The sequence below is a fragment of the Aspergillus japonicus genome, assembly GCF_003184785.1.
Source record: "Aspergillus japonicus CBS 114.51 unplaced genomic scaffold BO86scaffold_5, whole genome shotgun sequence".
In the NCBI taxonomy this organism is placed as follows: Eukaryota; Fungi; Ascomycota; class Eurotiomycetes; order Eurotiales; family Aspergillaceae; genus Aspergillus; species Aspergillus japonicus.
The window spans coordinates 438,280-465,139 of record NW_020291642.1 but is presented as its reverse complement, the minus strand read 5'-3'; the positions used below and the strand labels follow the sequence as shown (position 1 = coordinate 465,139).

General features: G+C 52.5%; 8 protein-coding genes across 8 annotated transcripts; 4 read left to right on the top strand and 4 right to left on the bottom strand.

Moving 5' to 3' along the window:
• Nucleotides 1-193: 193 nt before the first annotated feature.
• rfeF (putative transcription factor RfeF) lies at nucleotides 194-3,457 on the bottom strand. Its single transcript, XM_025671224.1, has 6 exons — nucleotides 3,291-3,457; nucleotides 2,916-3,071; nucleotides 2,684-2,764; nucleotides 898-1,756; nucleotides 780-847; nucleotides 194-719 (listed from the first exon to the last, which is right to left on the bottom strand). The coding sequence occupies exons 1-6, from the start codon at nucleotides 3,294-3,296 to the stop codon at nucleotides 351-353; spliced, it is 1,539 nt and encodes a 512-aa protein (XP_025531542.1). The 5' UTR covers nucleotides 3,297-3,457; the 3' UTR covers nucleotides 194-350.
• Nucleotides 3,458-4,526: 1,069 nt separating this feature from the next.
• BO86DRAFT_162618 (Gfo/Idh/MocA family protein) lies at nucleotides 4,527-6,271 on the top strand. Its single transcript, XM_025666428.1, has 2 exons — nucleotides 4,527-4,733; nucleotides 4,784-6,271. Exon 2 carries the CDS (start codon nucleotides 4,846-4,848, stop codon nucleotides 6,142-6,144), a length of 1,299 nt encoding a protein of 432 aa, XP_025531541.1. The 5' UTR covers nucleotides 4,527-4,733; nucleotides 4,784-4,845; the 3' UTR covers nucleotides 6,145-6,271.
• An 11-nt stretch (nucleotides 6,272-6,282) lies between these two features.
• On the bottom strand, nucleotides 6,283-8,873 carry BO86DRAFT_162614 (signal recognition particle subunit SRP72). The gene is made up of 4 exons (XM_025666427.1): nucleotides 8,276-8,873; nucleotides 7,917-8,190; nucleotides 7,712-7,856; nucleotides 6,283-7,655 (listed from the first exon to the last, which is right to left on the bottom strand). The coding sequence occupies exons 1-4, from the start codon at nucleotides 8,594-8,596 to the stop codon at nucleotides 6,422-6,424; spliced, it is 1,974 nt and encodes a 657-aa protein (XP_025531540.1). The 5' UTR covers nucleotides 8,597-8,873; the 3' UTR covers nucleotides 6,283-6,421.
• A 1,809-nt stretch (nucleotides 8,874-10,682) lies between these two features.
• On the top strand, nucleotides 10,683-12,565 carry BO86DRAFT_162518 (glycosyltransferase family 31 protein). The gene has a single exon (XM_025666426.1). The coding sequence runs from the start codon at nucleotides 10,838-10,840 to the stop codon at nucleotides 12,290-12,292; it is 1,455 nt and encodes a 484-aa protein (XP_025531539.1). The 5' UTR covers nucleotides 10,683-10,837; the 3' UTR covers nucleotides 12,293-12,565.
• A 234-nt stretch (nucleotides 12,566-12,799) lies between these two features.
• Nucleotides 12,800-15,353, bottom strand: BO86DRAFT_354354 (putative C6 transcription factor (AmyR)). Its single transcript, XM_025669578.1, has 3 exons — nucleotides 14,210-15,353; nucleotides 13,705-14,155; nucleotides 12,800-13,584 (listed from the first exon to the last, which is right to left on the bottom strand). Exons 1-3 carry the CDS (start codon nucleotides 15,193-15,195, stop codon nucleotides 13,078-13,080), a joined length of 1,944 nt encoding a protein of 647 aa, XP_025531538.1. The 5' UTR covers nucleotides 15,196-15,353; the 3' UTR covers nucleotides 12,800-13,077.
• Nucleotides 15,354-16,971: 1,618 nt separating this feature from the next.
• BO86DRAFT_415915 (glycoside hydrolase family 31 protein) lies at nucleotides 16,972-20,088 on the top strand (the record flags this gene model as incomplete). Its single annotated transcript, XM_025674940.1, has 4 exons — nucleotides 16,972-17,672; nucleotides 17,730-18,131; nucleotides 18,188-18,358; nucleotides 18,414-20,088. 4 exons carry the CDS (start codon nucleotides 16,972-16,974, stop codon nucleotides 20,086-20,088), a joined length of 2,949 nt encoding a protein of 982 aa, XP_025531537.1.
• Nucleotides 20,089-20,454: 366 nt separating this feature from the next.
• BO86DRAFT_445530 (alpha-amylase) lies at nucleotides 20,455-22,768 on the top strand (the record flags this gene model as incomplete). Its single annotated transcript, XM_025676455.1, has 9 exons — nucleotides 20,455-20,898; nucleotides 20,958-20,996; nucleotides 21,072-21,187; nucleotides 21,239-21,347; nucleotides 21,422-21,650; nucleotides 21,706-21,868; nucleotides 21,929-22,075; nucleotides 22,168-22,408; nucleotides 22,487-22,768. The coding sequence occupies exons 1-9, from the start codon at nucleotides 20,746-20,748 to the stop codon at nucleotides 22,766-22,768; spliced, it is 1,479 nt and encodes a 492-aa protein (XP_025531536.1). The 5' UTR covers nucleotides 20,455-20,745.
• Nucleotides 22,769-23,759: 991 nt separating this feature from the next.
• Nucleotides 23,760-26,574, bottom strand: BO86DRAFT_385931 (transcriptional activator of proteases prtT). Its single transcript, XM_025671223.1, has 5 exons — nucleotides 25,937-26,574; nucleotides 25,441-25,830; nucleotides 24,955-25,380; nucleotides 24,675-24,904; nucleotides 23,760-24,633 (listed from the first exon to the last, which is right to left on the bottom strand). Exons 1-5 carry the CDS (start codon nucleotides 26,158-26,160, stop codon nucleotides 23,987-23,989), a joined length of 1,917 nt encoding a protein of 638 aa, XP_025531535.1. The 5' UTR covers nucleotides 26,161-26,574; the 3' UTR covers nucleotides 23,760-23,986.
• Nucleotides 26,575-26,860: the final 286 nt, after the last annotated feature.

The following is a 26,860-nucleotide window of genomic DNA, read 5'->3' as shown; positions in this document are numbered from 1 at the left end:
GATGTTCCCACTTTTCGCTAGCATCTGAGGTTGTGCTTGGCCTAGACTACTAATTGTATAGACTACTAATTGTATGACTATGTCAAATATTTGCCCGCGGTCAATCGGGAGCACCGTGAGCATCGATCTACTATCGTCTTGTGGTACACCGCATAGGAGATACTACATGGTGTTGCGACCACACAAAGAGAGACTCCTTGGTCGTTTGCATTTGTGCCAATTTTATGCGGCCGTCCTCATTACATAACAGTGCTCATATTAATGCAAAAAAGCAATGGTTACAGACTTAAGCAATTCCTGGCCGAAACCAGTTTGATTCGCCCCCGGCTTCAACATATGCGACCTCCTGTCTAGTAGCGGGGAGGCGCTCCGTAGCCAGGGTAGCCTCGTGTAGCTCCACCAGGCGACTGTCCATACCCAGGTTGGTTGGGATGCGGAGAGGAAGTGCCGTAGCCGCCACCATAGCCTTGCCCGTAGCCCTGAGGGGGACCCTGGCCCTGACCCTGGCTGGGCGGGTATGGTGCCTGGTTGTATCCCGATCCTGAGCCGTACTGGCCGGGAGGCGGCTGGTTGTAATTCTGGGCGGGAGGCTGGTTGTAGTTATAACCACCGTACTGACCACCTGGAGGTCCAGCAGGCGGAGCACCACTACGCCCAGCAGCTTTCTCATCTTTGGTGTCGTATGAAGAGTCAATAGCACCAAGCATGAGTTTGGCGCACTAGTATATATAAAGTCAGTCCATGACGTGTAGTGAAGATGGTAGCTCATAGGCACTTACCCAGAGTTCGCGAGTCAGATGCACGGGGGGGTAAGCCCGTGACATTTCATCTTGCTCAACCTCGAAGTCTATAAGCTCAGTTAGTACATCATACCAACATAGCGAGGCCACAACATACTTGAGGTGCAATCAATCAAGGAGCCGATTCGAGGATCTTCATCCAGAGAAGCGAGGAAATCCCGGGCCTTGGTGTCGTTTCCGACCTGTGAAAATTGGAAGGAAACGGCCCCCTGTCCATACTGAGTGCGAGAAACTTCGTTGACAGCATAGCCAATGGCGTTCGACACACTATCCAGCGGCTCACCGGCCGGCTGTCCATCGGTAATCGTGATGATCAGAACAGGTTTCTGGAGCCGACCAGCTCTGGCCGGAGCCACCACCATCGGGTCGAGGACTTTGTTGCGTAGACTTGTGCCGAGTGGTGTAAGACCCTGGAAGCGAACTCGCGAAACGAGGCGATTGACATCGTCTGCATTACGAATGCCATCGCCTTGCTCAGGTGAGTTCATGAACCGCACGGAGATACCATCGTCATCAAAGGTGGACGCAGCCGATGCAACGACCTCGATGGTCGAACGCAGTTGTTCTTTTCTCACACCTCGTTCTTCAAATTCCATGGAGCCACTGTCGTCCACGTACAAGATAACATCAAAGAGAGCCAACTTCATGACATCCATGGCGACTTCAGTTGGGATGTTAAGCTCATGAGTCAGCTTGCTCACTTTAAAGGGTGCATCGTTGGACAGAGCCTGAACGAGCTTATCAAGTCTTTCAGGGGGGTAGAAGCTTTGAAGGCGTTTCTCTTGAATAGTGCCAATCAACAGCTGTCGGTAGGCGGCGGTCTGCTGCTCCGTGGCACGAGCCGGAGGAGGTGCACCCCCCGAGGGACCGTACGCAGCTCCGGGAGGTCCACCCTGCTGGGGAGGACGAACGGGCCCGCCGGAGTAAGGCGCATTTTGAGGAGGGTAAGGTTGACCCTAGAACATCAGACTCGGTCAGTAAGGATTACGATCCTGGGTAAACGTGCGCTAGGATAACAGCATATATGGAAGAAACTGAGAACGCATGTGATGAGAGATGGGAACCAATATGTACTTGAGCTGTAGGAGGTTGAGAGTACTGGGGGGCGGCTGATCCGTAGGGCTGACCCTGGGGTGGGGGAGGCGGGGGCCGGCCATAGCCTTGCTGTGGCTGAGTATACTGTCCAGATGGTTGGTCCCGCGTGCTATAAGGTGACGGTTGCGCGTAGCCTTGGGCAGAAGGCGCGGGACCACCATATGGTGCTTGCGAATAAGCCTGGCCGTACGCCTGGCCGTAAGGCTGAGGAGCGGGAGACGGCGATGGATTGGCCGGTGCAGAATAAGCGGGCTGAGGACCAGGGTAGGGCGATTGGCTTGTTTGATAAGGAGGTTGTGCTCCAGGATAGGGCGACTGAGGGCCAGGTGAAGGCGTGTGAGCCGGCTTGTTGGGGGGAAGTGATGGAGCCCCGTATGCCTGGTATTGTCCCGACGGTGAGGTTGGATAAGGAGACTGGGGAGGTTGGGCAGATCCAGGACGGAGCTGAGAGGGGTGACCGTAAGGGTCATAGTAAGGCCGAGACATGGTCGAGAAGTTGCGCCCGAGTGCCCGGACAACGGCGAGCAGGAAGGATATGAAGGTTGAAGGAAGGTAGAGAGCGGGCCACGGTCGAGTAAAAGTAAGGATAAGAGGGGCACAGAGAAGATGGTAGTTTAGGAAGATGGTGGAGTTGTTTTCAGGCTCTCGTTTATTCGATGGTGATTGATGGGTAGGAAACTCCGGAGGGATGTAGGGAGAGGGTGGGTGGGGGGGGGGGGGGGGGTGGGTTTGGGAAAAGAGCAACTCAAGAAAGTAAAGAAAGAACAGCTATGGAAGTTTTAGCTTACCGGACCACCAGCGGGAGCAGGCGAGCCTGAGTAAGCCTGATACTGCTGACCCTGTTGCTGCTGAGGAATCTGCTGTGGTTGCTAGGAAATGACTGCGTCAGCTTTGGGGGAGGAAAAGGATGAGATTACAGGAGTTCAGAAAATGTGCAAATTGGATCAATGATGATGAATGAATCATGGATGTGTGAGGGGCAACGGAATTAACTTAGTCACTTGCGTAGGGCGGACTCACATATCCACCGGCTGCTCCTCCAGGCTGCAGCGAGCTTGGAGGTCCTCCAGTGTAGCCAGTGGGTGGTGCTCCTCCATACACACCACCACCACCACCGGGCTTGTTGGTGTTCCCGCCGGTTGGACCGTTCATACTGTTGGCGATCTTCGACGCAAACTGGAAAGAAAGCAAGCAAGTGCAGAATGCAGTGGTTAGTCCAAGTTCAAGTACCGTACACCACGACGAAAGCAGAAGCAGGTTGACGTGTTCGCGAAAGCTGATGCAGATGATTGCAGGTCGAGCTTTGGGAGGAGCGGGGCAGCAACGCGGGGCAGTTCAAAATTAACAATTGATGAGGAATGGAAGGTGGGACAAATAACTTAGACTCGAACTTACCCCCATAGTGGACTGATTGATGGGTTACTCCGATATTAATATCTGATGTTGGTTCTGGGTTCCTTGGGATGGAAGTGGTGGTAATGGGAGGAAGAAAAGGAAAATGGTTGTTGACCCTGCAGCTGGCTGTTTGATATAATCTGATGATGTCGTCAGAGGGGCAGGAGCGGAAGAGGAGTAGGGGAAAAAAAAAAAAAGGAGAGAGTGTTCCGCCCTCCAAGTGTTCACAGCCATATCTCAGATCGAATGAGAAGCCGCTAAATGCACACTAAGGCTGCATCCAGCCTTAGGCGGGGCTTACTACCTAGGTACCTAGTAGTCGTCGTTTCGTGTCGAACTGAGATGACGACCGGTTTCTTAGTAGGAGTACGAGTACACTACAGTACATAATAAAGTCAACAAAACCCAGCCTCGTTCAAAGTCTATTAAATTGCCCTCAGGGTTGATCTTCAGCTTGCAGAAGGTATTGTGTCCGTCATGGCATAAGGCTGCATTGCATCCACAATATTCTACTCCTCCTACAGAATACATTATGTTGAGAGTGTGTACCTGGACCACAATATACATCTTCCAAGCAAAATAGCTGGCACATGACCTGCCGATATCGAAAAGGCCAGTGATCACAATCTCATCCCACCAAGCCTGCTAAGTTATCGAATCAAGGATGTGTAGGGTGGTAATCTCAGCTGACTGGTAATTCCCGGGAAGTTTGCCTGTCAATCTTTTGGTTAATACTCGTGTGTCATGCAGACAGGCTGCATGTACTCATACTCAAACATAGGCGACTACGGCAAGGGCCCCACCCGATCGACCTGCAGTCCTACCGTAGTATATCGATCTATAGCAAGCATAATGGATCATGCCTCTAGTCGTCTCAATTTCCCTGCACTACCAAATACATCTAGGAACAAAGTCGAAGGATACATCGAAAACTATTTTTCAGCAGAGATGTACAAGCACAATTAGAAGAAATCAGAAACAAGTGCCACTGATGTCATGGAATACCCTGACCCAACAAAGGCCAGTGCAAGCATCTTGCTTCTGATATCACCTCACCATCACAACCCTTTCCTTCTCTCACGAGACTGAGAAAAGTTATCATAGCACATGGCAGAACTTGAGCCAAGCTGATCAAGTTCCAGGTTTCACCCTGCTGTTGTTTCCTTAAGACGCTTGGTTCCAAATTTTAGTGTTTGTTTCCGGATTTGTAGGGGGTAACACTGCAACAGGCAGGTACTCCTCTATCCATCCGCCGAGTCCATCCCTTGCATCCAGCATTCTTCACCTGAAGCCAGTGCTCGATCCCGTTCAGAACTTTGTCCTTCTCTTCATCTCAAAAAATGCGCCTTCCCTCTTCTCCATCTCCATCTCCTCCTCCTAATCTCCAGAGTCTCGCGCTGTCCACTCTGCGTGCCGGCTGATTGATCTATTGAGTTTGCTTGCGTAAGTCACGATCTGCAGGTCCTCTCCACATAAGCCTAACACGTGCACAGCCAGCGCATCTCGGCCTGATACAGAGAAAACAGAAAGCACCTATCTGAACAAGAGAAGCACAATGACGCCGAAGGTCCTCCAGCTCGGGATCCTCACCGCAGACGAAGGCGCCCAAGCCATCCAAGAAATCTACCTTCCCATCCTTACCGCCCTTACCAACTCATACAAAGTAGCTGTTATCTACAATGCTTCAACAGATACCAAGCAGACGACAAACAGCACCAGGAAGGCTTACACTAACGGCCATTACACCAACGGTCACACCAATGGTCACACCAACGGCCACACTAACGGCCATCACACAAATGGCACGACTAAAGCCGATGGCCATGAGAACGGAATCAAAAACATCGCTCGTGCATCTTCTGCCGAAGAGGTCATCTCCGACCCATCGGTTCAGCTGATCCTCAATTTCATGCCCAATGAATACCACGAGATCTACACCGTAGCGGCGCTGGATGCTGGCAAGCACGTCATGGTCGAGACGCCCGTGAGCCTGAGCATCCAAAGCGCAAGGCGCATTATCGAAGCGGAGAAGCGCGCCCCCAATGGTGCCAAAGTGTTCGTGGCATGTGCGCGACGCTACGCTCCGTGTATCGAGGAGGTCTTCAAGAAGGAGGTTGCGTCCCTGGATCGCATCTACTACGCTCGCTGCCGAAACATCGCGGGCCCTAGCTTGGCGCATACGGCTACCGCACCGCGGAACAAGCTCTGGACTGCCTTGAATGGTGCAGCAGCATATGGATTTGCATCGGAGGAGAATAGGAAGAAGAATAGCGGCCCGCAGCTCATGCAAGGTCTACTGCAAGAGATGTTCTTGGGAGAGGAACTGACCAAAGAACGAATCGCCCTTTGCGAATTTCTTGCCTCTCTGGGATGCCATGACTTGGGCTTGATGCGCGATTCGCTTGGGTTTCCTGATGCTATCTCTAATATCTCTGTGAATGAGCCATACTACTCGGCGTTGTTCCATTATTACAGCGGGCGGAAGGGCGAGCACCCATTCACCCTGATGTATGAGACGGGTACCGATGCCGTGCCGCGTTGTGATGCACACCTTGCAATTTATGGTGACACAAAGACTGTCAGCATCCAATACGGTCTACCGTATGCTCGTGGCGTGCCTGTGAAGGTCGTGGTGGAGACGGCGGATGAGAATGGGGAGATGAAGAGGACCGAGAGTGTGAGCGGGTGGCAGGAGACCTATGAGGCAGAACTCAAGGCGCTGCACGCCTATCTCACCGAAGATAAGATGGCCATGACGTCCGCCCGCGATGGGCTTCAGGATCTGAAGCTGTTTTACCAAATCTTCGAGCAGTACGATCGGCAGTGTGGTACTATTCGGACTCCTCTGGGCTAAGCACTGAAATTGGCAACACGCGCGGTTATGCTCACGGTGGGATGCTGCTCTAGCAGGAAAAGTCTCACATGTAAGAACTAATATGCATACTCTAAATTTGCTATGTGTTTCGAAGGCGAGAGGAGGAGTTGCATCAGAGCAGCAGAATGACCGAATTTCTATTTACATGCTTCCAGGGAGTCTAAAGACCTCTCTTCTTTTTCTCTGCCAGCCAATGCAAGACATATCTCATGAATAGAAATTAGAAAGAAACATGAAGGATTACCGTTTCGTATCACTACCGCTTGCCCTTCTTCTTCTTCTTGTTGGCGCCACCGCCGCTCTGAGGCTTAGGCTGGTTGGTGGCCGGGGCAGACTCCTCAGCCTTGTCGTTCACCACACCACCCTGTGTCCGGTCCGCCGCGCGCTGCTTGCCCTTGCGACCCTTGGGCCGGTAGTTCGAGCGATCGCGCAGAGGCAGCCAGCGCTCCGGGTCGGGGGTTTTACTCGGATCATAGTCCTTGGGCAGCCGCGACTTGCGGACCCGTTTCTTCGCCGCACCGCCGTCTTCCTGGTTGGCAGTGGCGGACCGCTTGCGCGCGCCCGCGATCGCAGCCGCGGCAGCGGCATTCGCCCCCGAGGAAGGCGCGATCCCCGCCTGTTCGAGGCCAGCCACGTCCACCTCGGCGATCAGGTCCGCAACGGACGGGAGCTGGTCGACCAGGGATTCGACCTTGGCGTAGTCGATGGGGGCCTGCGCGGCGACGTACCCGGCGACAGCGAAGTCATCGGCGGTGTTGGACTGGTAGAGAGACTTGAACAGGTCGCCGGCCTTGGTGAGGTCGGCGGTGTCGGTCGAGTGCAACAGGGAGGCGGCGGCGGCGCGGAGGAGGGGAGCCGGGGGCGGTTGGCTGGCGCCGTCCCGCTGCTGCTGCTGCCAGTAGGCGGCGGCCTTGGCCAGTTCCGAGCGGATCTGGACCTTGCGGCCCTCGAGCTTGTAGAGGGAGAGCAGCACGCTCAGAACGCCCGGGTTGAAGCGAACTTCCTTGTCTTGCTCGGAGATGGACTCGTCGAGGAGTTGAAGGGTGGACTCGAGAGTGGTGATCGCGGAGGTGGTGTTGCCCGCGCCCACGTAGAGCTGCACGGCGGTGAGGGCCAGGCCCACGTCCTTGGGCCGCCTGTCGAGCGCGGCTACGACAGGCTTGAGCGCTTTCGTGCCGGATTCACCTTGGGCGTGCGCGGCGGCGTTGTACACCGAGAGGAGGTTGGCGCTGGGTTCTGTGGAGGGGTAGGCGGCGCGAGAGAGGGCCTTGGAGGTTGAGCGGATGATGCCGTCGTATTTGCGGACGAGGAGGTCGGCCGCATGCGAGTTGCCGGTCGTCAGGTGGCTCTGGTAGTCGAACAGCTTGTCGCTCTCTGTCGCGTCTGGGATCTCTTTGAAGGCCTTGTAGAAAGCATAGGGATTGGCTGAGGCGCCGCGAGCGAGGGTGGCGTTGGTCTGTGCGATCTTCTTCGTCGAGGCTTCGTGGATACTGCGGTCGGGTGAGCTTCAGCTTGGAAGAATTTGACCAGGAACAGGTATGCGCACTCCTTGACCGAGATCTCCTCCAAAATGGACTGAGCCTCCTCAGACTTGCCTTGGCGAAGCAGGACGTACAGCTGCTGCACGGCAATTGGGAGTAGTTCGGCGTCTCTGTCCTCCGGGGTGAGATCTTCTGACGTGCGGCACAGTTCTGTGTAAGGAGGAGAGGTCAGCAATCGTTATTGCCTTTGTGCATCCTGTTTCTACAAACCCTTGGCTCGCTTCAGAAGCAGTTCTCCTTGCTCGAATTCGCCCTTTGCTATGCTCAAGCATGCGGCGTTGTACACGGTTTCAAATGCCTCCAAATCATCACGGGTTGGTCGGTTATGACGAACGAACTCGGGATAGCCCTTCCACTGCAGCTGTGCATCCGTAGCCCAGGCATTGATGCGCAGATCGTTTTCCTCGTTGGTCATTGAGGCTCCATTTTTCGAGAGTTCTTCGTATAATTCAGCGGCGCGACTGAATCTCTCGGCGCGATAGCTCTATGTTTTCGCAAATTAGGGATTAGCAACGATTGTTGACGGCGGAGTATGACAACACATGCAAGGACAGGTAAGGGTGACATACGGCTTGAGCTTCCAAGTGAAGAGCACCACGGTTGCCAGTCACCTTGGAGACTACCTCTATGGCATCCTCCGGCTGGCCTGACTTGTAGAGGACATAGGCATATTCCAGAGCGGCCCGGGTCTTCAAGCCGTCACCGGCTTCCTCGAACACACGCAGACAGTCGGCGTAGCGGTCGAGTTTACAAAGAGCAATGACCTTGATATGCTGGGCATGCTGGTCGGCTTTCGATTTGGCCAGTGCAGCGTTGGAGGACTGAAGAACTTCTTCGTGGTCGTCAATGGAGGCTCGTTGTAGCAACGAACTCAATGACTGGGCAGCCATGGCGATGCCGTGTCAAATTGACGACTGAGTCACCCGGGGTGTGATTCGCAGTAGCCCAAGATGGGCGTGGTTTAAGGTGAGGTGAGATCAAGATACCCCACTCGAGCGGTTCTGAAGGAGTGTAGAGATATGAAGATAATGAGCTGGATATGCTTGATCTTCCAAGTGGCCAGTCCAAGCTTGTGAACCATCTGTGCGGGAGTGTGATATTTCCCCATTGGGGAATTCTGCACTAGAGGCTCATTCCGGCGGCCGTAGCCCATCTCCGCGGGCCTTTCCTCCGACCATCACAAGCATGCGAGGACTTAACTATCAGGACATCGATAAATGCCAGTCCAGCTTTGTGGGATCATTGACAGCAAAGCTTCCAGGAGAGGTAAATTCAGCCTGTGCCAGACATACCTTACCACTTCATCAATCCTATTATCCCCCCCAATAGCAACACTATGTGACTGCTGGCTTTCAGATAGTCCAGTCCGCCTTCACTGCTCTTGATGAGGTTCTAGACCAAATACCCCTTACTTTTCAGGGTCACTGAATGTCAGACAGACCGGCATGCTTAACCCAGCCTATGGTTCATACGCATCGTTTGAGTTGAGACTGCTAAGAGCGAGGCTATCTGATTACTGCGTGGCGGCGTGCACAGACAACAAGAGCCAATCAATCGGCTCAGATCCAAGAAATGCATTTCTATTATTATGTCCAACGGCTGTTGTCCGACACCATAAGAACAATAACAATCTCCTGCCCACCAAGCGGAGAAAAAAAAAAAGAAAGATTGTGGCCGTGAAATGAAGCACATGACTGACTTAAGGACGTCACGCGAGGAGGCCGGAACAAGACATTGTCCGGATTGTCCTCCCCCTCCCCCCCAGGGCGCCGTTTGCGATGATCCCACTTCGACTTGCAACAGGCGCAATTACTACCGATCTTCTCTCTACTCATACAAGGGGGCCCGGGCCTACACATTGTTACCCTACACTCAGGTACTGTAGCAATGTGTTCTTCTTTAGAGCAGTGTACAGTTTACCATCACTTGGCGCTGCTGACGCTGCTAGAGTCCATAATAAATTCCTCATGCGGAACGCTATCTAATCGCTAAAGTATGCGCCGGCGATTCGTCATCAGCAATCCGTCGCCCCCGCCGTCCGTTTTAGGCCCTTCGCCCCAAACGGAATGCGCGTCAAATGCATGGTTGTACCCAGGGGTTGTAGCGGTGCGGCCACATTAATCGGTGGGGGGGAGGTTGGGGGTGGAAAAGTAAGTGGGAGAAAGCTGTTTCTTTCCCCCCCTTCACCTGTCCCGGTTCCATCCTATCCATGTGTACTCTGCCACCAAAAAATGAACATGGAAAAAAAAAAAAAGAGAAAGGCAAAATGGCAGGCTGACCATCCACCCCATCCCACTGTGCAAATGTGCACTGTGCAATGCGGCAATGGAGTAGGACGTTCGGGGCAAGCGCAGAAAGACCCCTAATTCAAGAACGTAACCCTGGGGAGACTGTCACTTCAGGGAAATCTCCTAGCACTGGTCTCTAGGCCGATCGGCCCCTGTGGACAGTGGGACATGTTGTGTGGCTGCTCCGTCCAGCAGGTGTGCCCTGATGGCTTGATGATTTCTCATTCGATAGACCACTGGACAGCAGATGGATCGGTCTCCATCCGCTACAGTCCAGGGCCTTAGGGAAACCAGACTGGCCCATAGTCGATCCCTGGGTTAGCCATTCTCCGCCCGGTCATGATTCGTTTCGTCCCCAAGTCAGATCCGGCCATTTTCAAGCCGTGCGGTGCTTGTTCTTGCTGCAATGGTATTTTGGAGCCCCGTTGATCGGCTATCAACCTTCCCACTCCATATCTTCTTCCACTAACCTGACGGTTAACCGGGCCCAGGATTGACGTTGTCGTCGTCGCTTTCTTTTTGACCTTCGTCATCCCTCTGCCGTCCTCGCCTGTCTCCGACGCTGCCCGTCATTTCCTTCATCGTTGCGGATTTCAAGGATCGTTTGCTCTTTTCTCCTTCCTGACTCGATTGTTATATTCCTTCCTGTGTTTCCGCCCTCGCCTTCCTCTTCTTTGCCGCCCGCTCCCGCCCTCCCATCTGGACCAGGCCTCTCCTGCCATAATCTCCACCGTCTCTCTCCCACTATCGCTATATTGGAGCATCGCGATGGTCTTGCAGTTCCAGTGCGGCGTCTAGATTCAATACATCCCTTTCCTAAAAGATAAACGTTACCGGACCCAGATGTGGAATAAGACCGAGGAGAAGCCGCGGACCGCCATGGGCGCCTCGTACATGTGGAGGAGAAAATTGCTGCGCTTTGTGGTCGCAGCTTGTCTTGTGACCAGTTTTACGATCTTCCTTTGGCCTGAGATCGAACCTCACCATGAAATCACGACTCAGACGATCTCAAATATCACCGTTACCTCCGAGGTCGAATGCGAACCCGACTTCGATGCCCTCCAACGCCTCGACGTCCACAAGCTCTCTCAATATGTCCGCCGTGAAATTGTCGTTTCTTCTTCCTTGAGCGACGTCGTTCCCATTGCACAACGAATCGAAGTGCCTCTCTTCGAGAAAATCCACAAGGACCATCGGTTTGCGGAAGATAGCGTGCATCAGGATGATTGCTTGATGCCTCGTCCTGTTTCTGTCTCTGTACCTTCGATATTACCAAGGGCGGACGCATCCCACATTGACTTCGGTGTGGCTACAACACTGGAGCGTCTGAACGAGTCGCTAGACGCATTCACTCACTGGGCTGGACATACGAACGCTCGCATCTTGGCACTCATTGAACCAGATGCGCGGGTCAATGAAGTCCTCACTAAGGCTGAGAACTTAGGTGTTAACCTCTCGGTAACCGAGTCGACGGAAGAATACCAGCACCGATACTTCTCGTTAGTGCCACATTTGGCCAAGAATCTGCGGCCGCAGACGAGATGGACCTGTGTCATCGATGACGATACTTTCTTCCCTTCGATGACGGCGCTGGTACAGGCTCTATCGAAATATGACGATACAGCGCAGACCTATGTCGGTGGGCTATCGGAAGCGATGCCCCAAGTCGGAATCTTCGGTTTGATGGGTTTTGGAGGCGCTGGCGTCTTCATGTCTAGACCCCTGATTGAGCAGATAGGCCGCAAAGAGGTTTACGAGGACTGTCAAAAGATGGAATCCACGGGAGATCGCAAGATATCCCTCTGCATCTACCAGTATTCAGATGCCCATTTGACCATTGATCACCGCCTGCGACAGATCGACATGAGGGGTGATGTATCTGGTTTCTTTGAGGCTGCTCGACCCCCGCCGCTCTCCGTTCACCACTGGAAGTCATGGTTCAATGCCGACATGGCCAAGCTGGGTGTTGTCAGTGAGATCTGTGGCGACTCGTGTCTTTTGCGAAAATGGCACTTCGGCGACGGCTGGATCCTCACCAACGGCTTCTCTATCGTCAAGTACAGCAATGACGTTCCCCCGGATGACAAGTCGATGGAGCTCACATGGGCCGGCGACAATGGCGCAGTCTTCGAGTCCTTCTTGCATGAACTTGGCCCGCTCCGACCAAAGGATGAAGGCAAGATTAGCTATATCCACGAAGATGCGATTATCGATGGCAACCAGGTCCGCCAATGGTACATTCGTCGGGACCCTGAGCTCGGTGATAAGGTTCTGGAGTTAATCTGGCGAAAAGAGTAGATGCGGAATGCTCTACTTCACCCCATTGATCACTCTTTTTCAGCACATTCAAATTGTCGTCACATACCCAGCACCGGCCTGCTGCTTGACTCGGACGACGGACCACGTCCCGTGCTTCACCGAAACAATACGTGGATCCATCCGCACTTCAGTGCGGTACACTTATAATTATAACGGCGCATAGATCATGAAAGTTTTTATTTCCCCTTGCCTTTGTCCCATGTGATGACGTGCTATCCAAGGCTCGAGCTGGATTTGGCACATACCCATTATTTGTATAGGTTCCTGTTTATTGACGCTTAGCCGTCATGTTTTATGTATAGCAACACGATCATACTTTCTCTCCCACAGACGGGTTTTGGTTAGACTGATTCTCACTTTGCTTTCCTTCTCTTTAGAGGCCCTCAAAAATTGTTCCTATCATATCAGATGTCTACGTAGTTCTGTCTTGTTTCTTCAGAATCGGGATCATTGATTATGTGTCATATCATCAATTATAGAAAAGTTAGGTCTGTCATCTTATCCATTTCACATCGCCTTGAGCAATGAGTCGGTTCATGACGGCGAGATTGAAGTCTATTGACATTGCAGGCTATTTCGCAGATCAATATCTCCTACAAACCATATATCATTATGTTCATTACTCGAGGCCTTTGTATGTATATATGTATACTCCGAGAGGAGTGGTATCACAGTATAAGAGTCCCAGCACAAACCCGGGTTAGAATCACCACATGCCATACAACCCAGTCATTCCGAGGGAAAATACACACATTTCTGAAGTTTCACTTATGACCACGATCACCACCGCCGGCCCCTCCATTCCCTGCCTGATACTCGATCTGTGAAGCCAGGGACAGAATCTGCGACAGCGTATCGACATCATCGGGATCTTGGTGATGATCTTGGAGGTTGAGGGTTTCCGGCAACGAGGCGACGATCTCGAGTCCGCTGGTCTCCGCGTTCCACGATTCGGAGGGGTTGCTGTTGTTGTTGTTGATGGATGGTGGCGGCGGCGGCGGCGGTGGTGGGGGTGGTGCAGGTAGAGCGAGAAACTCGCCCATGGAGAGTGGGGAGGTGAAGTCGAGGGCGCCTTTGCAGCGCTCCAGTAACGTGGGGAAGAGGTGGGACTGGGAGCCGCGGATGCGGGAGAGGGTGGTGAGGATCCCCCAGAGAAGTTCGCGGGGGTCGATGGCGGAGTCGGTGAGACGGTGGGTGGAGGATTTCGAGCCGGTACTTAGGGAGCGTGTGACGTCGGCGACGGCGGTGCCTAGGTCGAAGAGTTTTTGTTCCTGAAAATAAAAAAAAATGGCGTGAGTGGGTTGGAAGGTATGAGGAAGGAAAGGGGGAGCGGGTTGCTGGAGATGAAAATTGGGGGGGGAAATGATTCTGTCTTGGGGCTTGTGACTGACCATGCCGATGCCGTGGGCATCAACGGCATCTTGAGATGCTGCGCTGATGACGCTCATCACGGCCCTTCCGACCATGACTGGCAGGTGAAATGGGAGGACTGCATCATCGCGAGACCCGGGTTGGGTGGGGCGGGTCATGGAGAGCTTCCACATCATGGCTTGCAGCCACTGTTGGGTGATGAGGATATCAACCTTCTGGATCTCTGACACTCCTTCGAGGGATATCGTTTTGCAGAGACTGGACTGGATGGCGGAGGTGGGTGGGATCTCGGATGAGCTGTCCACGCCGCCGGCGGATATCCAGTCGAAGAGATTGACGGTCAGTTTCTCGAAGATGCTGATGAGATTGATGAATCCGTAGGCGAGGATCGGGTCTTCGGAGCAGAGGACTTGTGGTTTGTGGATGGAGTTGCGTAACATGACCGGTTTGGCCTGCTGGAGTGCATAGCCCCTAGTCATAATCAGACCTTCGTTCTAATCATGCTGCGGCATCATACTCGCTTACCTTTCTGTCACAAATAACAGCCAGAAGACTCTCCGCCTCTCTCCGGCTTCTTCGACACTCAACTCAGCGTAAGTTGATTCGCGGTTGAGACCTAGCGTGAAGACCATGGAGGTGGCCTGACACAGGTAGAACCAAGCATGGTCTTGTTTGTCTAGATTGCCGTAGGAAGCAAAGAGGAAGAACGATGTCAGGAGACTGTCCATATTGAGATCTTCCACTACATCGCAGTCTTTCCTTGCTCGTACTGCCTCGGCCAGCAACTCCTCTCCCGACATGCTCGAGTGGCCTTCGGCCCCAGTCGGAAAATGCGATGGATCGGGCACAGAAGTCGTTCCGTCCAACTTGAGCTGGATATGCGTGGCGGCGCATAGAGATGCCAGAAATGCGTACCTCTGCGATGAAAGTAGTTCGGGTCGATGGCAGTCTCGCTGGAGCTCCTCCCTCCGCACTACTGGCATGATGGGGAACAGGTATTTGAGATAAACATTGACGTGAGCTAAGAGTACCGGGGCTGAAAGGCGCCTTGCATAGGGACGAATGATGCCGATTGTAGAATCCGAGAGAGAGTTCATCGAGTCAGGAGAGGAAACTAGCTCCGGAGGAGGGAGCTGGGCAAGCGGCTCCAAAACATCATGAGACAGGTATTGAGAGTCCGTTAATGTGAACGGTGGCGACGTTGGCGACCTTGCCAACGGATAAGCCACAGGATCAGCTGTCCATTGCTTCTCTGGAGGGTACTGCTGCGGGTGCTGGTGAAAAGCGTCTTGTTGTTGGCGGGATACCAATGGGTGAATGGGCGCAAGTGGATAGATGGTGCGAAATTTGGGACCCTTGCGTCGTAAAACGTCACTGTAGGAGCAGGAGAGCAGGAGACGCTGGCACTTGTCGCAAGGGAGCTCCCTAGAGCATTTGATCTTTCGACGACGGCAGTTGTCGCAGGCTTGCTTAGAGGATTTAGGCTTAGTGGGGGAAGGCTGCGAGTCCATTGGTTTGCGGGGACTATAATCGGATCGCGGTGGAAGATCAGCAGTAACGATGGCAGTCCATGGGCATCATTGCACGTTGGTTGAGTAATAGATCCAGGAGAAATACTATTCTGATCTTGGAGGCCACGCGGATTCAGAGATACATAAGGATCATGAGATTTCTGGAGGGGGCGAGAGCAGCGAAGAACGGAAAATCCGGGGGCGCAACAAGCGGGGGAAGGGAAACATGGTGCGAGGCACAAGGCACGTCCTCCAGGTGGCCCGGACCCCGCGGTACCAGACCCTGTTGGGTTCATGCTAGTTAGTCGATTTAATTTCGTTTCGTTTCCTAGGGCCTCTGCTCAATTAACGGCTCTGACGAGCTAGTTGTTTGGTTCCCAGATTCGCCCCCCAGGCCTCGAAGGTACCGAGAGGCGGCCCCTTTCACCGTGCAAGATCGATCAAGGATTTCTCTACCGCCTACTACAGAGTGATTTGGAGTGTAGACACCCAGAGCAGATCACTTCACAGAACGAAGAACAGTGTATTGTCTGCTGATGAAGGGTATGACCAGGCGCTCCACCTGTTAGGATAATCGGCCAGAGAAGGTTCGAGCAAATGTGCGCATTACGGCGGTTGAAGGCAGACCAAGACTCTGGGTGCGTCATTTTTAATTCTGACTCTCCAGCCCCTGCATATAATAGGAACGCTGGTATACTGTAGGATCTTTTCATGTGATTGGGATCCAGTCCTATTGCTGGCGGATTTCTCCACAGTCCGGGTGCTTCCGCTCAGGTATTGGCTGTCATCTGTAATGTGCACTTCGCTTCGGGAAGCCGAGCCTGACGCTGAGAGTGCGTATGGCGTATGCCCTCTGTAGGCCGCTTGAAGGTTCTGCCCTTCCATACCGGAAACTCACTTGTCCCCAGAATCCTGCCTGGGAAGTGCCGAGGCTGGACCCATTCTTTTTCATTGTGTATGAGGCGAAGTATTGGTGTGAAGATCGGCCTCTTCACCGGTTGCTGTTTGGGAAGTGGGAGCCGTGCTGAAGATATTGGCCGGACGGACCGGACCTCAGTCGGGATTAGTGATGCCTGATGGGGTCTCGCGCGAGTGCAGTTTCGGTCTCAAGGATTCGTGAAGGTGAAGGAATGCAGTGAAAAGGAAACGATAGGTACGGAGTACTTTAGGTACTTCGCTTGCTGTGAGTCTCCACGCCGTCGGGCAATTATCGGGGCATGGACCAATCCGAGCGCGAGCATCAGGTGATAGTCGTCAGGCCCGAAGTCTCAGGCATCCAAACAAGGACCTCCCGGTTTCTAACCGAGGGATCAATTCCAGGCTTCCAGCCAAGTACCGATTGATTCCTGAACACCAATCGATAACCGATGACTTTGGCTTGTTCTGCACTCCTTTCTCCCTTTTCCGCTCCTGGCATCATTCTTCGATCATCTAAACCTAATTCTACTCTTGGCTTGTCTTCCCCGCATCAATCTCCAAGTAATCTATCTTGCCTGCCGGAAAGTCTCCCAGTCGACTCTGAATGCGGGCCCGATCCGCCCTTGCACCACGGGAATTCGACGGAGCAATAATGGCTTGTCTGCGGGGGACAACGCCTTGTTGCACAACACGTCCGTCTAGAATTCCGATGACTGACTGCATTGTGCTCTCACTACAAGGATTTAAATACTTATGAGCCCGGCTTCGTGGAGGAACAAACCCGAGGGTTTCTAGCTGTTTTCATGCTAGCCATCCATAACACGACGACGGTGCCGGTCTCTCTACCTGCTGCTCGCCATGGTTAATCTTATGGTAACGCTGGCTGGTGCTTGGCTCATGCCTGTGGCCTCTGGGCTGAGCCAGTCGACCTTGTACAGCACATCCGCATCCGCCTCGTACGCGCAGTTCACTATCCCGGCTGAAGCAGATGTGGGGGCCCAATTGATTGCCAACATCGATGATCCTCAGGCAGTCGATGCACAATCTGTATGTCCAGGTTACAAGGCCTCAAACGTGCAACAGGGCTCCCATGGCTTCACGGCACGCTTGGAGCTGGCCGGGAAGGCATGCAATGTCTATGGGACAGATCTTGATACCTTGACTTTAACGGTGGACTATCAGGCATCAAATCGACTGAACATACAGATTCTTCCCACGTATGTCGACGCCTCTAATTCCTCGTGGTTTATCTTGTCGGAGGAGTTCGTGCCTAGGCCCAAGTCAGGTGATGGTGCAAAAAACTCCAGCAGTGATCTCACATTCTCCTGGTCCAACGAGCCGTCATTCAACTTCAAGGTCGTTCGTGAGGCTACCGGGGATGTCTTGTTCGACACTGGAGGTACTGTTTTGGTCTATGAGAATCAATTCATTGAGTTCTCAACATCTCTGCCGGAAGAATACAACTTGTACGGCCTCGGAGAACATTTCAACCAGCTCCGTCTGCTCAAGGATGCGAATGTCACCATGTATGCGGCGGATATCGGAGATCCGATTGATAGGCGAGTCCTCCGGCTCAGAAAACATACCCCGAATCCGACTAACTTGCATTCTTATAGCAACATATATGGGCAACATCCGTTCTATCTTGATACGAGATATTTCAAGGCCGACGGCTCTCACAAGCATGCGAAGAGAAGTGCATTGAATGCCTCTGAACAATACACTTCTTATTCGCATGGCGTCTTTTTGAGAAACGCCCACGGGCAAGAAGTGCTTTTAAGATCTCAGAGGTTGATCTGGCGAACTCTTGGTGGAGGCATTGACCTGACCTTTTATTCGGGCCCTACCCAGGCCGATGTGACCAAGCAGTATCAAGTTAGCACCGTGGGCTTGCCAGCCATGCAGCAGTATAGCACCCTCGGCTTCCATCAATGCCGCTGGGGCTACAATAACTGGTCTGAACTTGCAGAAGTTGTTGCTAACTTCGAGAAGTTCGAAATTCCCCTGGAGTATATTTGGTTTGTCGTGTACTGCCCTTTGTTTGACGGGCAGAATTGCTGATGTGTGTTTCTAGGACCGACATCGATTACATGCATGGATATCGCGACTTCGACAATGATCAACATCGCTTTTCTTACAGTGAGGGTGCAAAGTTTCTCAGTCAACTTCATGACAGTGGGCGTTACTACGTGCCGATTGTCGATGCGGCGCTGTACATTCCCAACCCTGAAAATGCATCTGATGCGTAAGTCGCTTAATCCAGCTCTCGACTAGTTCATTCTTGCTAACCGGAAACTTAGTTACGACACATATACTCGTGGCGCTGCAGATGATGTTTTCATCAAAAATCCCGATGGCAGTCTATACATCGGCGCTGTTTGGCCTGGGTACACTGTGTATCCCGACTGGCACCATCCGAAAGCGACCGACTTCTGGGCCAATGAGCTTGTTCTGTGGGCCGAGAATGTGGCTTATGATGGGGTGTGGTACGATATGGCTGAGGTCTCTTCATTCTGCGTGGGCAGCTGCGGGACCGGTAACCTCACTCTGAACCCGGTGCATCCGCCGTTCCTGCTTCCTGGTGAGCCTGGAAACATCGTCTATGACTACCCGGAGTATTTCAACATCACCAATGCCACTGAAGCAGCCGCTGCGTCAGCCGGGGCGGCCAGTCAGGCAGCCTCAGCCGGGTCCTCATCGTCCACTTCTACATCCTACCTGCGTACGACACCTACACCTGGTGTGCGTGATGTGAATTACCCACCATACGTGATCAATCATGTGCAGACTGGCCACGACTTGAGTGTTCATGCCATCTCTCCGAATTCTACCCACTCTGATGGGGTACAGGAATACGATGTCCACAGTCTGTTCGGTCACCAAGGCCTGAATGCAACCTATCAAGGTCTGCTCAAGGTCTGGTCCGGTAAGCGGCGTCCCTTTATCATTGGGCGCTCGACTTTTGCTGGTTCAGGCAAGTGGGCTGGACACTGGGGCGGAGACAATATCTCGAAGTGGGGCTCCATGTATTTCTCAATCGCACAGGCGCTTTCTTTCTCCCTCTTTGGCATCCCGATGTTTGGAGTCGATACTTGCGGATTCAACGGAAATACGGACGAAGAGCTTTGCAATCGCTGGATGCAGTTATCGGCCTTCTTCCCGTTCTACCGAAACCACAATGTACTCTCTGCCATCCCGCAAGAACCATATCAGTGGGCCTCGGTCATTGAGGCGTCCAAAACTGCCATGCAAGTTCGTTATGCTCTATTGCCTTATTATTATACCCTATTCCATCTCGCCCACAGCACTGGATCTACGGTCATGCGTGCGCTCGCCTGGGAGTTTCCGAATGATCCTACTTTGGCTGGCGTCGATACTCAATTTTTGGTTGGCCCTTCTATCATGACCATACCCGTGCTCGAGCCGCAAGCCGATACAGTGAATGGTGTCTTTCCCGGAGTGGCATATGGAGAAGTGTGGTATGACTGGTATACGCAGACGGTCGTCGATGCAGAGGCGGGCGTGAACACGACAATCTCGGCCCCACTGGGCCACATTCCAGTCTACGTACGCGGTGGCAGTATTCTTCCTCTCCAGGAGCCGGCATTGACTACTCGTGAGGCCCGGAAGTCCCCTTGGTCCTTGCTAGCCGCGCTTGATAGTGACGGTGTCGCATCGGGACAACTCTACCTCGATGACGGGGTGAGCGTTGTCCCCAACACGACGCTGAATGTTGGCTTTTCGGCATCGCGCTCGAGCCTGCACGTTTCGGCGAAGGGAGATTGGGCGGAAAAGAACCCACTTGCGAATGTGACGGTGCTGGGAGTTAAACAGAGACCCTCATCGGTGAAATTGAACGGGAAACAGGTGTCGAAGGTTCAATATAACTCGACGGCGCATATCTTGCATGTTGGCGGTCTGCAGGATGTAACGAGAAGCGGTGCATGGGCTGAGAACTGGGTTCTGGAGTGGTAATGGCGGTGAATGATGACTCCTTATGTGTCTATGATGAGAGTAACTATAGCAGCGTTCTGTTGAATAAACTATATTTGTGTGAAGCGATCTGCGGTCGGGCGGACGATCCGCCAGCAATCTTCGCCGAGACTCTGGAGTCCGGACAAAAAAACCTACCATAACATCGCTGATCATCAACAATTCAAGCCCTGAAGACTCAAAGAAGAACAAAAGAAGAACATACCAACACTTGGCGGGTCCAATGCGAGTCTGGGCGATGGGTAGAAAAGGAAGGAAGCACAAGGACAAAGTCACCTGCCGCTACGCAGGGAGGATTTCCTCGTCCCCCTGACCAAACTCACCAAACTCACCAAACCATCCATCCCCGACAAGACCAAGGATTTCGGACCCCAACATTCAGAGGTCCTTGGGCACTGCTTTAATCTTCCATCATAAGAATCCTGCAGGAGGAAATGAAGGGTTCAAACTTGAAGAAAGGTCAGCTACTGTGTATCCACTTTCATGACTGGCACAAATCACAGTGTCGGGATGGGCCGTCGTGAAACAGACTCAGGTTGACTTGACTCGGCAGTGCACGTTTCGGTGAAGTATAAAAGCATGTCAATCCAGCCCAGTCAATAGAACACCCTGACAGCAGCGATTATACACAATATCATCATGAACCTTCTTTTATTACTGCTCACGGTCGCGGCGACCGCATTCGCTGCGACTCCGGCCGATTGGCGCTCCCGATCCATCTACTTCTTGCTTACCGATCGATTTGCTCGTACGGACAATTCCACCACTGCTACTTGTGATACAAGCATCGGGGTATGTTTGACAGGTGCCCAAGTTTTAGCTGGGGATGGGAGGCTGACTTGTTTACCTAGAGATACTGCGGTGGAACATGGCGTGGCATCATCAACCAGGTAAATCTACTCACACCCTTACCTCTACTCTGGTGAGCTCGACATGGCGTTTACTTTACTGATGGCATCAATCAGCTCGATTATATCCAGGGCATGGGATTCTCAGCCATATGGATTACTCCAGTAACAGCGCAGCTTCCTCAGGACACCCCTTACGGCCAGGCATACCACGGATACTGGCAACAAGACGTGTGAGCTTCTCGCCCTCGTTAGTGTGAAAAGGCGCTCACCTATTGTGAAAGATACTCCCTCAATTCTCATTATGGAACTGCAGATGATCTCAAGGCTCTGGCCTCGGCTCTTCACGCGCGTGGCATGTACCTCATGGTTGATGTCGTTGCCAACCACATGGTTTGTTGACCCTGAACCCTCATGCTAGTGGGGCCAGGCTATCAGACTCAAAAATGCTGACGGCATTCATTCAGGGCTACGATGGAGCAGGTGACTCCGTTGACTACAGTGTATTCAAGCCCTTCAACAAGAAAGAATACTTCCATCCCTACTGTGCCATCACCAATTATGACAACCAAACCAATGTCCAGAACTGCTGGCTGGGCGATAACAAGGTCTCGCTCCCTGATCTAGACACAACCCGCAGTGACGTACAGACGTTATGGTATGACTGGGTCAAGTCGCTTGTCTCCAACTACTCCAGTATGTTAATATCATATCCGTTGCGGCATGAAACATGGATGACTGATAATCCCAGTCGATGGTCTTCGCATCGACACAGTCAGACACGTCCAGAAAGACTTCTGGCCGGGCTACAACAAAGCCGCCGGTGTATATTGCATTGGGGAGGTTCTCGACGGCGATGCCTCATACACCTGCCCGTATCAGAATTACCTCGACGGAGTCCTGAATTATCCCATGTATGCGCCTTGGTTATCATACTTTCGAAGTAAGAAGTTGAAGATGCTAACTCACCAAAGGTATTATCCTCTACTTAGAGCATTCAAGTCAACAGGGGGTAGCATCAGCGACCTATACAACATGATCAATACCGTCAAAGACAACTGTCCAGACTCCACACTGCTAGGAACATTCATTGAAAACCACGATAACCCACGCTTCGCCTCGTAAGTCAAGTCAATCACTTGCCCCTCAGCAAGCCCTCCATGCCACGCCGTCCACCCCTAGAACCTAGCTAACCCCACCACCTCTCGAAAAGCTACACAAATGACACGTCCCTGGCCAAAAATGTGGCTACATTCACTATCCTCGCAGACGGGATCCCCATCATCTACGCCGGCCAGGAACAGCATTACAGCGGGGGCAACGACCCTCTCAACCGCGAAGCGACCTGGCTGTCAGGCTACTCCACCACCGGCCCCCTCTACACCTCGATTGCGACGGCCAACAAGATCCGCAGCCATGCGATCAGCCAAGATGCGAAGTACTTGACTTATAAGGTGCGTCTCAGCGCTCAAACCTTGGCAATCAAGCAAGCCCCTTTCCGTTATTAATTGTGTTTCCCAATGTTCTTGCAGAACTACCCGATCTACAGCGACACCACCACGCTGGCCATGCGAAAAGGATTTAATGGCACGCAAATCATCACTGTGCTCTCTAACTTGGGCAGCGGCGGCAAGACGTACACCCTCTCTTTGACGGGGACGGGATTTCAAGCCGGCACCAAGGTCACGGAGGTGTTCACCTGCACCACCCTAATCGTCAACGCGGATGGTTCGGTCCCCGTACCGATGGCAAGCGGGTTACCGAGGGTTCTGTTTCCAACCGGAAAATTGAGCGGGAGCTCAATCTGTAACTAGTTCTTAGGGAGGTTGCTCTTCGCATATATAGAATCTTTTTGCATCATTTTCAATTGCGGGTTTACAAGAGGATGAAGAGTTGAAGAGGGGGGGTATGATTCGGGCCAAGGTGTCCAGGTTCCCAGAATCACAAAAAAACGGAGGGGAAAGTCTTTTGCGAAGGGAACTAGCCAGGATGACTGTCTAGAAAAGCCCATTAACAATAAATCCCCAGGGCAGGAAAAGTGGCACTAAGATAAACTGTTTTCTCTCCACCGGCTCAAAATCGGACAGAACGAAAAACAACGCTAATCAATGAAGCCACGGACCTAAAAATCCTGTTTTCCCTGATGTCATCATCAGTCCATACTCACATCGATAGGAGCTGTATGTTACACTATGTATGTACCTAAGGTCCCAGAGCGTAGGGGGGTGGGTGGTGGTGGTGGGTGCACTGACAGCAACGGATATCACGGAACGGACCGCAAGCCAAGGACTCCGTAAGTTACATCCTTTGTAGTTTAGTAGGTATGTACTGTACTAACTGTACAATAGTTACTATATTTGGCAGGGAACTGCACTGTACTGTACAGTCCAAGGAAAGAGAAAGTGCAGGCACCCCTCCTCCTCTCCATCCAAGGTCACCGAAAAAACTAACACAATCAGGTACAGTACTATATCGCTTAGCTGGTTCATTATTCAGGGGGGAGGGGGGTAGGATAAGAACCCGACATGGCGTCATGTCCCTGGGATTTCCTTATCTGAGCTCCGGAGACCGAGAGAGATTGATTGGGTTGGCTTTATCTTTCCAAGATTCAAGGTTGCCTGCCTTTCCTCTCTCTCTCTCTCTCTCCGCGGAAGTGGGTGCAATGTCGGTTGCATGTGACAATGCAACTTGCAGTTAGTATCTCCGAGGTGCCAATGGAACAACTCCAAACCCCCTCCACTCGGAGTACCTAAACAAATTCTCGAGCAAAGCAAGAAAATGATTTCTATGGATATGGTATATAGTGTACTGTACATATTAAATTTCTCGGAGATATTTGATTTTTTTTCCCGTGCAATTTTTTACCTAAAAGAACGGATTGTTTCTGTTCATCGTACGTCATCATGAGTGCCATTATCAATTCGAGGGAGGAGACTGCCAGGTTGGGGGATAAAGTCTAGTCCGTGACCTATCGCCCTCCCCCTCTTTGCGGAGTAGACTACTGGCTGGGCTGGGCTGGCTGGCTGATGGTTTCATAGCGTTGCCGACCGATACCCTGGGATCCCGGAGGCGACAGCCATCTCATTGAGCATCCCGTCGGGAAATGATTGTGGGAGGACTTCCGGCATCAATTGCTCGAATCCGTAGCCATCGATCATATTATCTACCATGGGTGGTAGGAAAGATGCCGTCTGCTCCATGCTCATCTTCCGCGTTTCCCCGAAGGATGACAGCGGAGAGGAGGCCTTGGCGGCAGTCGCCGCTGCTACCGCGGCCGCCGCGGCTGTGGTGGCTGGATCGCTGCCCTCGGCGCATCGCCGCTTGAACTCGACAATCATGCAGGAGAAGCGATAGGCGATGTGATCCTCGTTGGGGGACAGATGGAGCAGGAACATCTGTACCTGCTCGATGAGCGGGTCCATGAGGTTGAAATCACAGAGATTGAGGGCGGCATAGCCGACCATGAAATACGCCTGGTCGACGAGGCTGAGCGCGGAAGAATATCGGATCTGAAGAAACTTCGACAACATCAGGCGGGAGGTTTGCAGGACCTCGGAGGCGAGAGTGTCAGAGCCCGGGCTGAACCGCATGGAGGTGCGGTAAAGAAGGATCTGACAAAACCAGAGGCTTAGCTCGAGGGTGAACTGTTCGCCAGCTGCGTTCGCTATCTCGTTAGTTCCTTCATAGCTACCCAATCCTTCGAGGATATGCAGGACCTACCGAAGAGATGGGCCCACTCGGCCCTCCACCGCTCGATCTCCTCGAATTTGGTATCGGCGACTCGCATTCGGCCGCCATTGCTCTGGAGACGTAGTGTTATGAGGTATAGCTGTATCTCTGCCACTACCTTGGCGTCATCAAGAGTTGCACCTGGGTGCTCCAAAATCCGTGGGCAATGATCAAGATAGCGTGGCTGAATGTGAAAAGGTCGAGCGTTGCCGACCGCAAAACTATGCATAATTAGCGGGAAGAACCATCTAATAGGACGGATGGACCGCACTGAAGCTGCGTCAAGCAGTAAGTATTCCAGAGCCGCAGCTGTGCTGCGGTCTCGTTATCGATCATGGTCTCCGTAGGCCCATAGTTGAGACAATCAAAGGAGATGATGGCATGGTTGATTGAAACCCCACTCAACAGCCAGCTGTCCATTGGGGGCTCCTTTTGTACAGTCGCAGGCCAGAGGCAAAGCAGCGCAAGAGCTTGGAGAGACTCATAGCGAAGTGGCGGCTTATCCCACAGAAGATTTACCACCGCATGTCGCACTTGGAGGTATATCGTATGTACCACAGATGTGGGAACGCCGGGAACATAGCGGGATGCCAGAAGACAAGCAGTATTATATAGCAAGGAATCAGGATTCCGCGCCTCGTTCTGTATATCCGAGAGATTATATATGGAGACATAAGGGCCGAAATTGTCCACGAATCTTTACTTCGAGCATCAGCAATTGTCAAGGAACCGAGGTTGGAGGGCAGATGGTTCATACATTTGCAACAATTTGAGTGATAGTTTAGAGTCTAAGCCACCCTTTGCGATGCCCTCGCTCATGTACGACGAGTTTTCGGTCTCGCCAAAGAATTCCGATTGTAGGTCCTGGATGAGCCGGACAGGCTTGGGCAAAAAAGGAGAAGATGGGCTGCCTTCCGACGACGTGCCATCATCGACATTGGTAGCTCTGGTCCAACATGGGGGAATGCCAGTGGGGGTTACTGGCGATTGATCCAGCATTTGGCGCATCATACTTGTCATCTCTCTCATGCTTCTTTCGAGCGAGTTCAAGCGCTCCTCAATCGAAGGAATCGCGGACGTCGCATCCGACCACATTGAGGCATTATCTTGAAAACGATCGGTCGTCTCCGGTAATTTGCAGTCGATCCTGTAGGAATTGACAACTGTCAGACGTCGGAAGCTCTTCAATCCAGACTAATTACAGGAATATAGGGACACTAGAATGGTCCAACGGGTGGTGATCTGCCTCTGACCTTAAGGATAGACAGCGGCGGCATGCATGGCCGCGCGGATCTAAATCGCATCTGGTTTTAAGCTTGCGACAAGTATGGCAAGCCGTCATCGATCGTCGTATGCGTCCTTTGGAACGGGAAGCATCGGGATTTGACGCTAATCTCCGGCCATCGTCTGCCACGGTGACACCTTTGTGCTCCCATGAGGAAGCCTCATACTTGATCTCGTCGGTGGTTCTAGTCATGGCCTTGGATGGTGCGCCGTAGTTGGTCAATCTGGTCAATCGATGAATAGGGAAATTGGTTGCGTTGGAAAGACAATTGAGGGAGGGACGAGGGAATTACGCGCGGGCCATCAATAGTAGCAGGGCTGGTGGAGAGAGGGGAGGAGAAAGATCGGCCTTTTTAACAGTCGGCGTACCAAGACTGGGAATGCGATTGTTCTCGCTTGCTGAGAATTGACGACAGATAGATTGTTAGATTGGTTATGGGTCCCGCTCCAGTCCGGTCTTGACCTGGGGTAAACGCTAAGTGGCGGAAGTAGGTGCGACCGGCCAATCCATGACCCTGCAGGTCTTCTAGAAAACAGAAAAAGCAAACCGATGGATCGTAAGGAATATTATTCACCAGCCCGAGGAAGAGGGGTTGATTGGCAAGCGCTATGATACTTCGTGCTCTTTTACCGTGCAGGTCCGACGTAAACCGGATTCAAAGTAAATTCCGCCTCTTTGAAAGGGGGGGGGGGGGAGGGAGGGGGTTGGTTTGGGCTTGTTGGCGCCAGTGGGAAATTAAGACAGGCCCTATTATGTCCAATGATTTGTTCGGCGGCAGTCCTTATCATGTACCCTAAATCGGTATCGGAAGGAGTTCCAGGATAAGAAGGTGAGTAAGTTATCCATGATCTGTCGGGGATGAACACCTTGGATAACCACGGCCGTTCATGCA

What these genes read in the sequence shown, in the direction of transcription:
- rfeF (XM_025671224.1), bottom strand. An exon ending in CTTGATTGATTGCACCTCAA is followed by an intron (nt 848 to 897) that starts GTATGTTGTGGC and finishes CTGAGCTTATAG; the next exon opens with ACTTCGAGGTTGAGCAAGAT. An exon ending in ATCTGACTCGCGAACTCTGG is followed by an intron (nt 720 to 779) that starts GTAAGTGCCTAT and finishes TATATATACTAG; the next exon opens with TGCGCCAAACTCATGCTTGG.
- BO86DRAFT_162618 (XM_025666428.1), top strand. Translation starts at nt 4,846, where the DNA reads ATGACGCCGAAGGTCCTCCAGCTCGGGATCCTCACCGCAGACGAAGGC.
- BO86DRAFT_162614 (XM_025666427.1), bottom strand. Translation starts at nt 8,596, where the DNA reads ATGGCTGCCCAGTCATTGAGTTCGTTGCTACAACGAGCCTCCATTGAC. An exon ending in TTCACTTGGAAGCTCAAGCC is followed by an intron (nt 8,191 to 8,275) that starts GTATGTCACCCT and finishes GCGAAAACATAG; the next exon opens with AGCTATCGCGCCGAGAGATT. An exon ending in GCTTCTGAAGCGAGCCAAGG is followed by an intron (nt 7,857 to 7,916) that starts GTTTGTAGAAAC and finishes CTCCTTACACAG; the next exon opens with AACTGTGCCGCACGTCAGAA.
- BO86DRAFT_162518 (XM_025666426.1), top strand. Translation starts at nt 10,838, where the DNA reads ATGTGGAATAAGACCGAGGAGAAGCCGCGGACCGCCATGGGCGCCTCG.
- BO86DRAFT_354354 (XM_025669578.1), bottom strand. Translation starts at nt 15,195, where the DNA reads ATGGACTCGCAGCCTTCCCCCACTAAGCCTAAATCCTCTAAGCAAGCC. An exon ending in CTGTTATTTGTGACAGAAAG is followed by an intron (nt 14,156 to 14,209) that starts GTAAGCGAGTAT and finishes GATTATGACTAG; the next exon opens with GGGCTATGCACTCCAGCAGG. An exon ending in ATGCCCACGGCATCGGCATG is followed by an intron (nt 13,585 to 13,704) that starts GTCAGTCACAAG and finishes TTTTATTTTCAG; the next exon opens with GAACAAAAACTCTTCGACCT.
- BO86DRAFT_385931 (XM_025671223.1), bottom strand. Translation starts at nt 26,160, where the DNA reads ATGACTAGAACCACCGACGAGATCAAGTATGAGGCTTCCTCATGGGAG. An exon ending in CGCCGCTGTCTATCCTTAAG is followed by an intron (nt 25,831 to 25,936) that starts GTCAGAGGCAGA and finishes CAATTCCTACAG; the next exon opens with GATCGACTGCAAATTACCGG. An exon ending in CGAGTGGGCCCATCTCTTCG is followed by an intron (nt 24,634 to 24,674) that starts GTAGGTCCTGCA and finishes GTAGCTATGAAG; the next exon opens with GAACTAACGAGATAGCGAAC.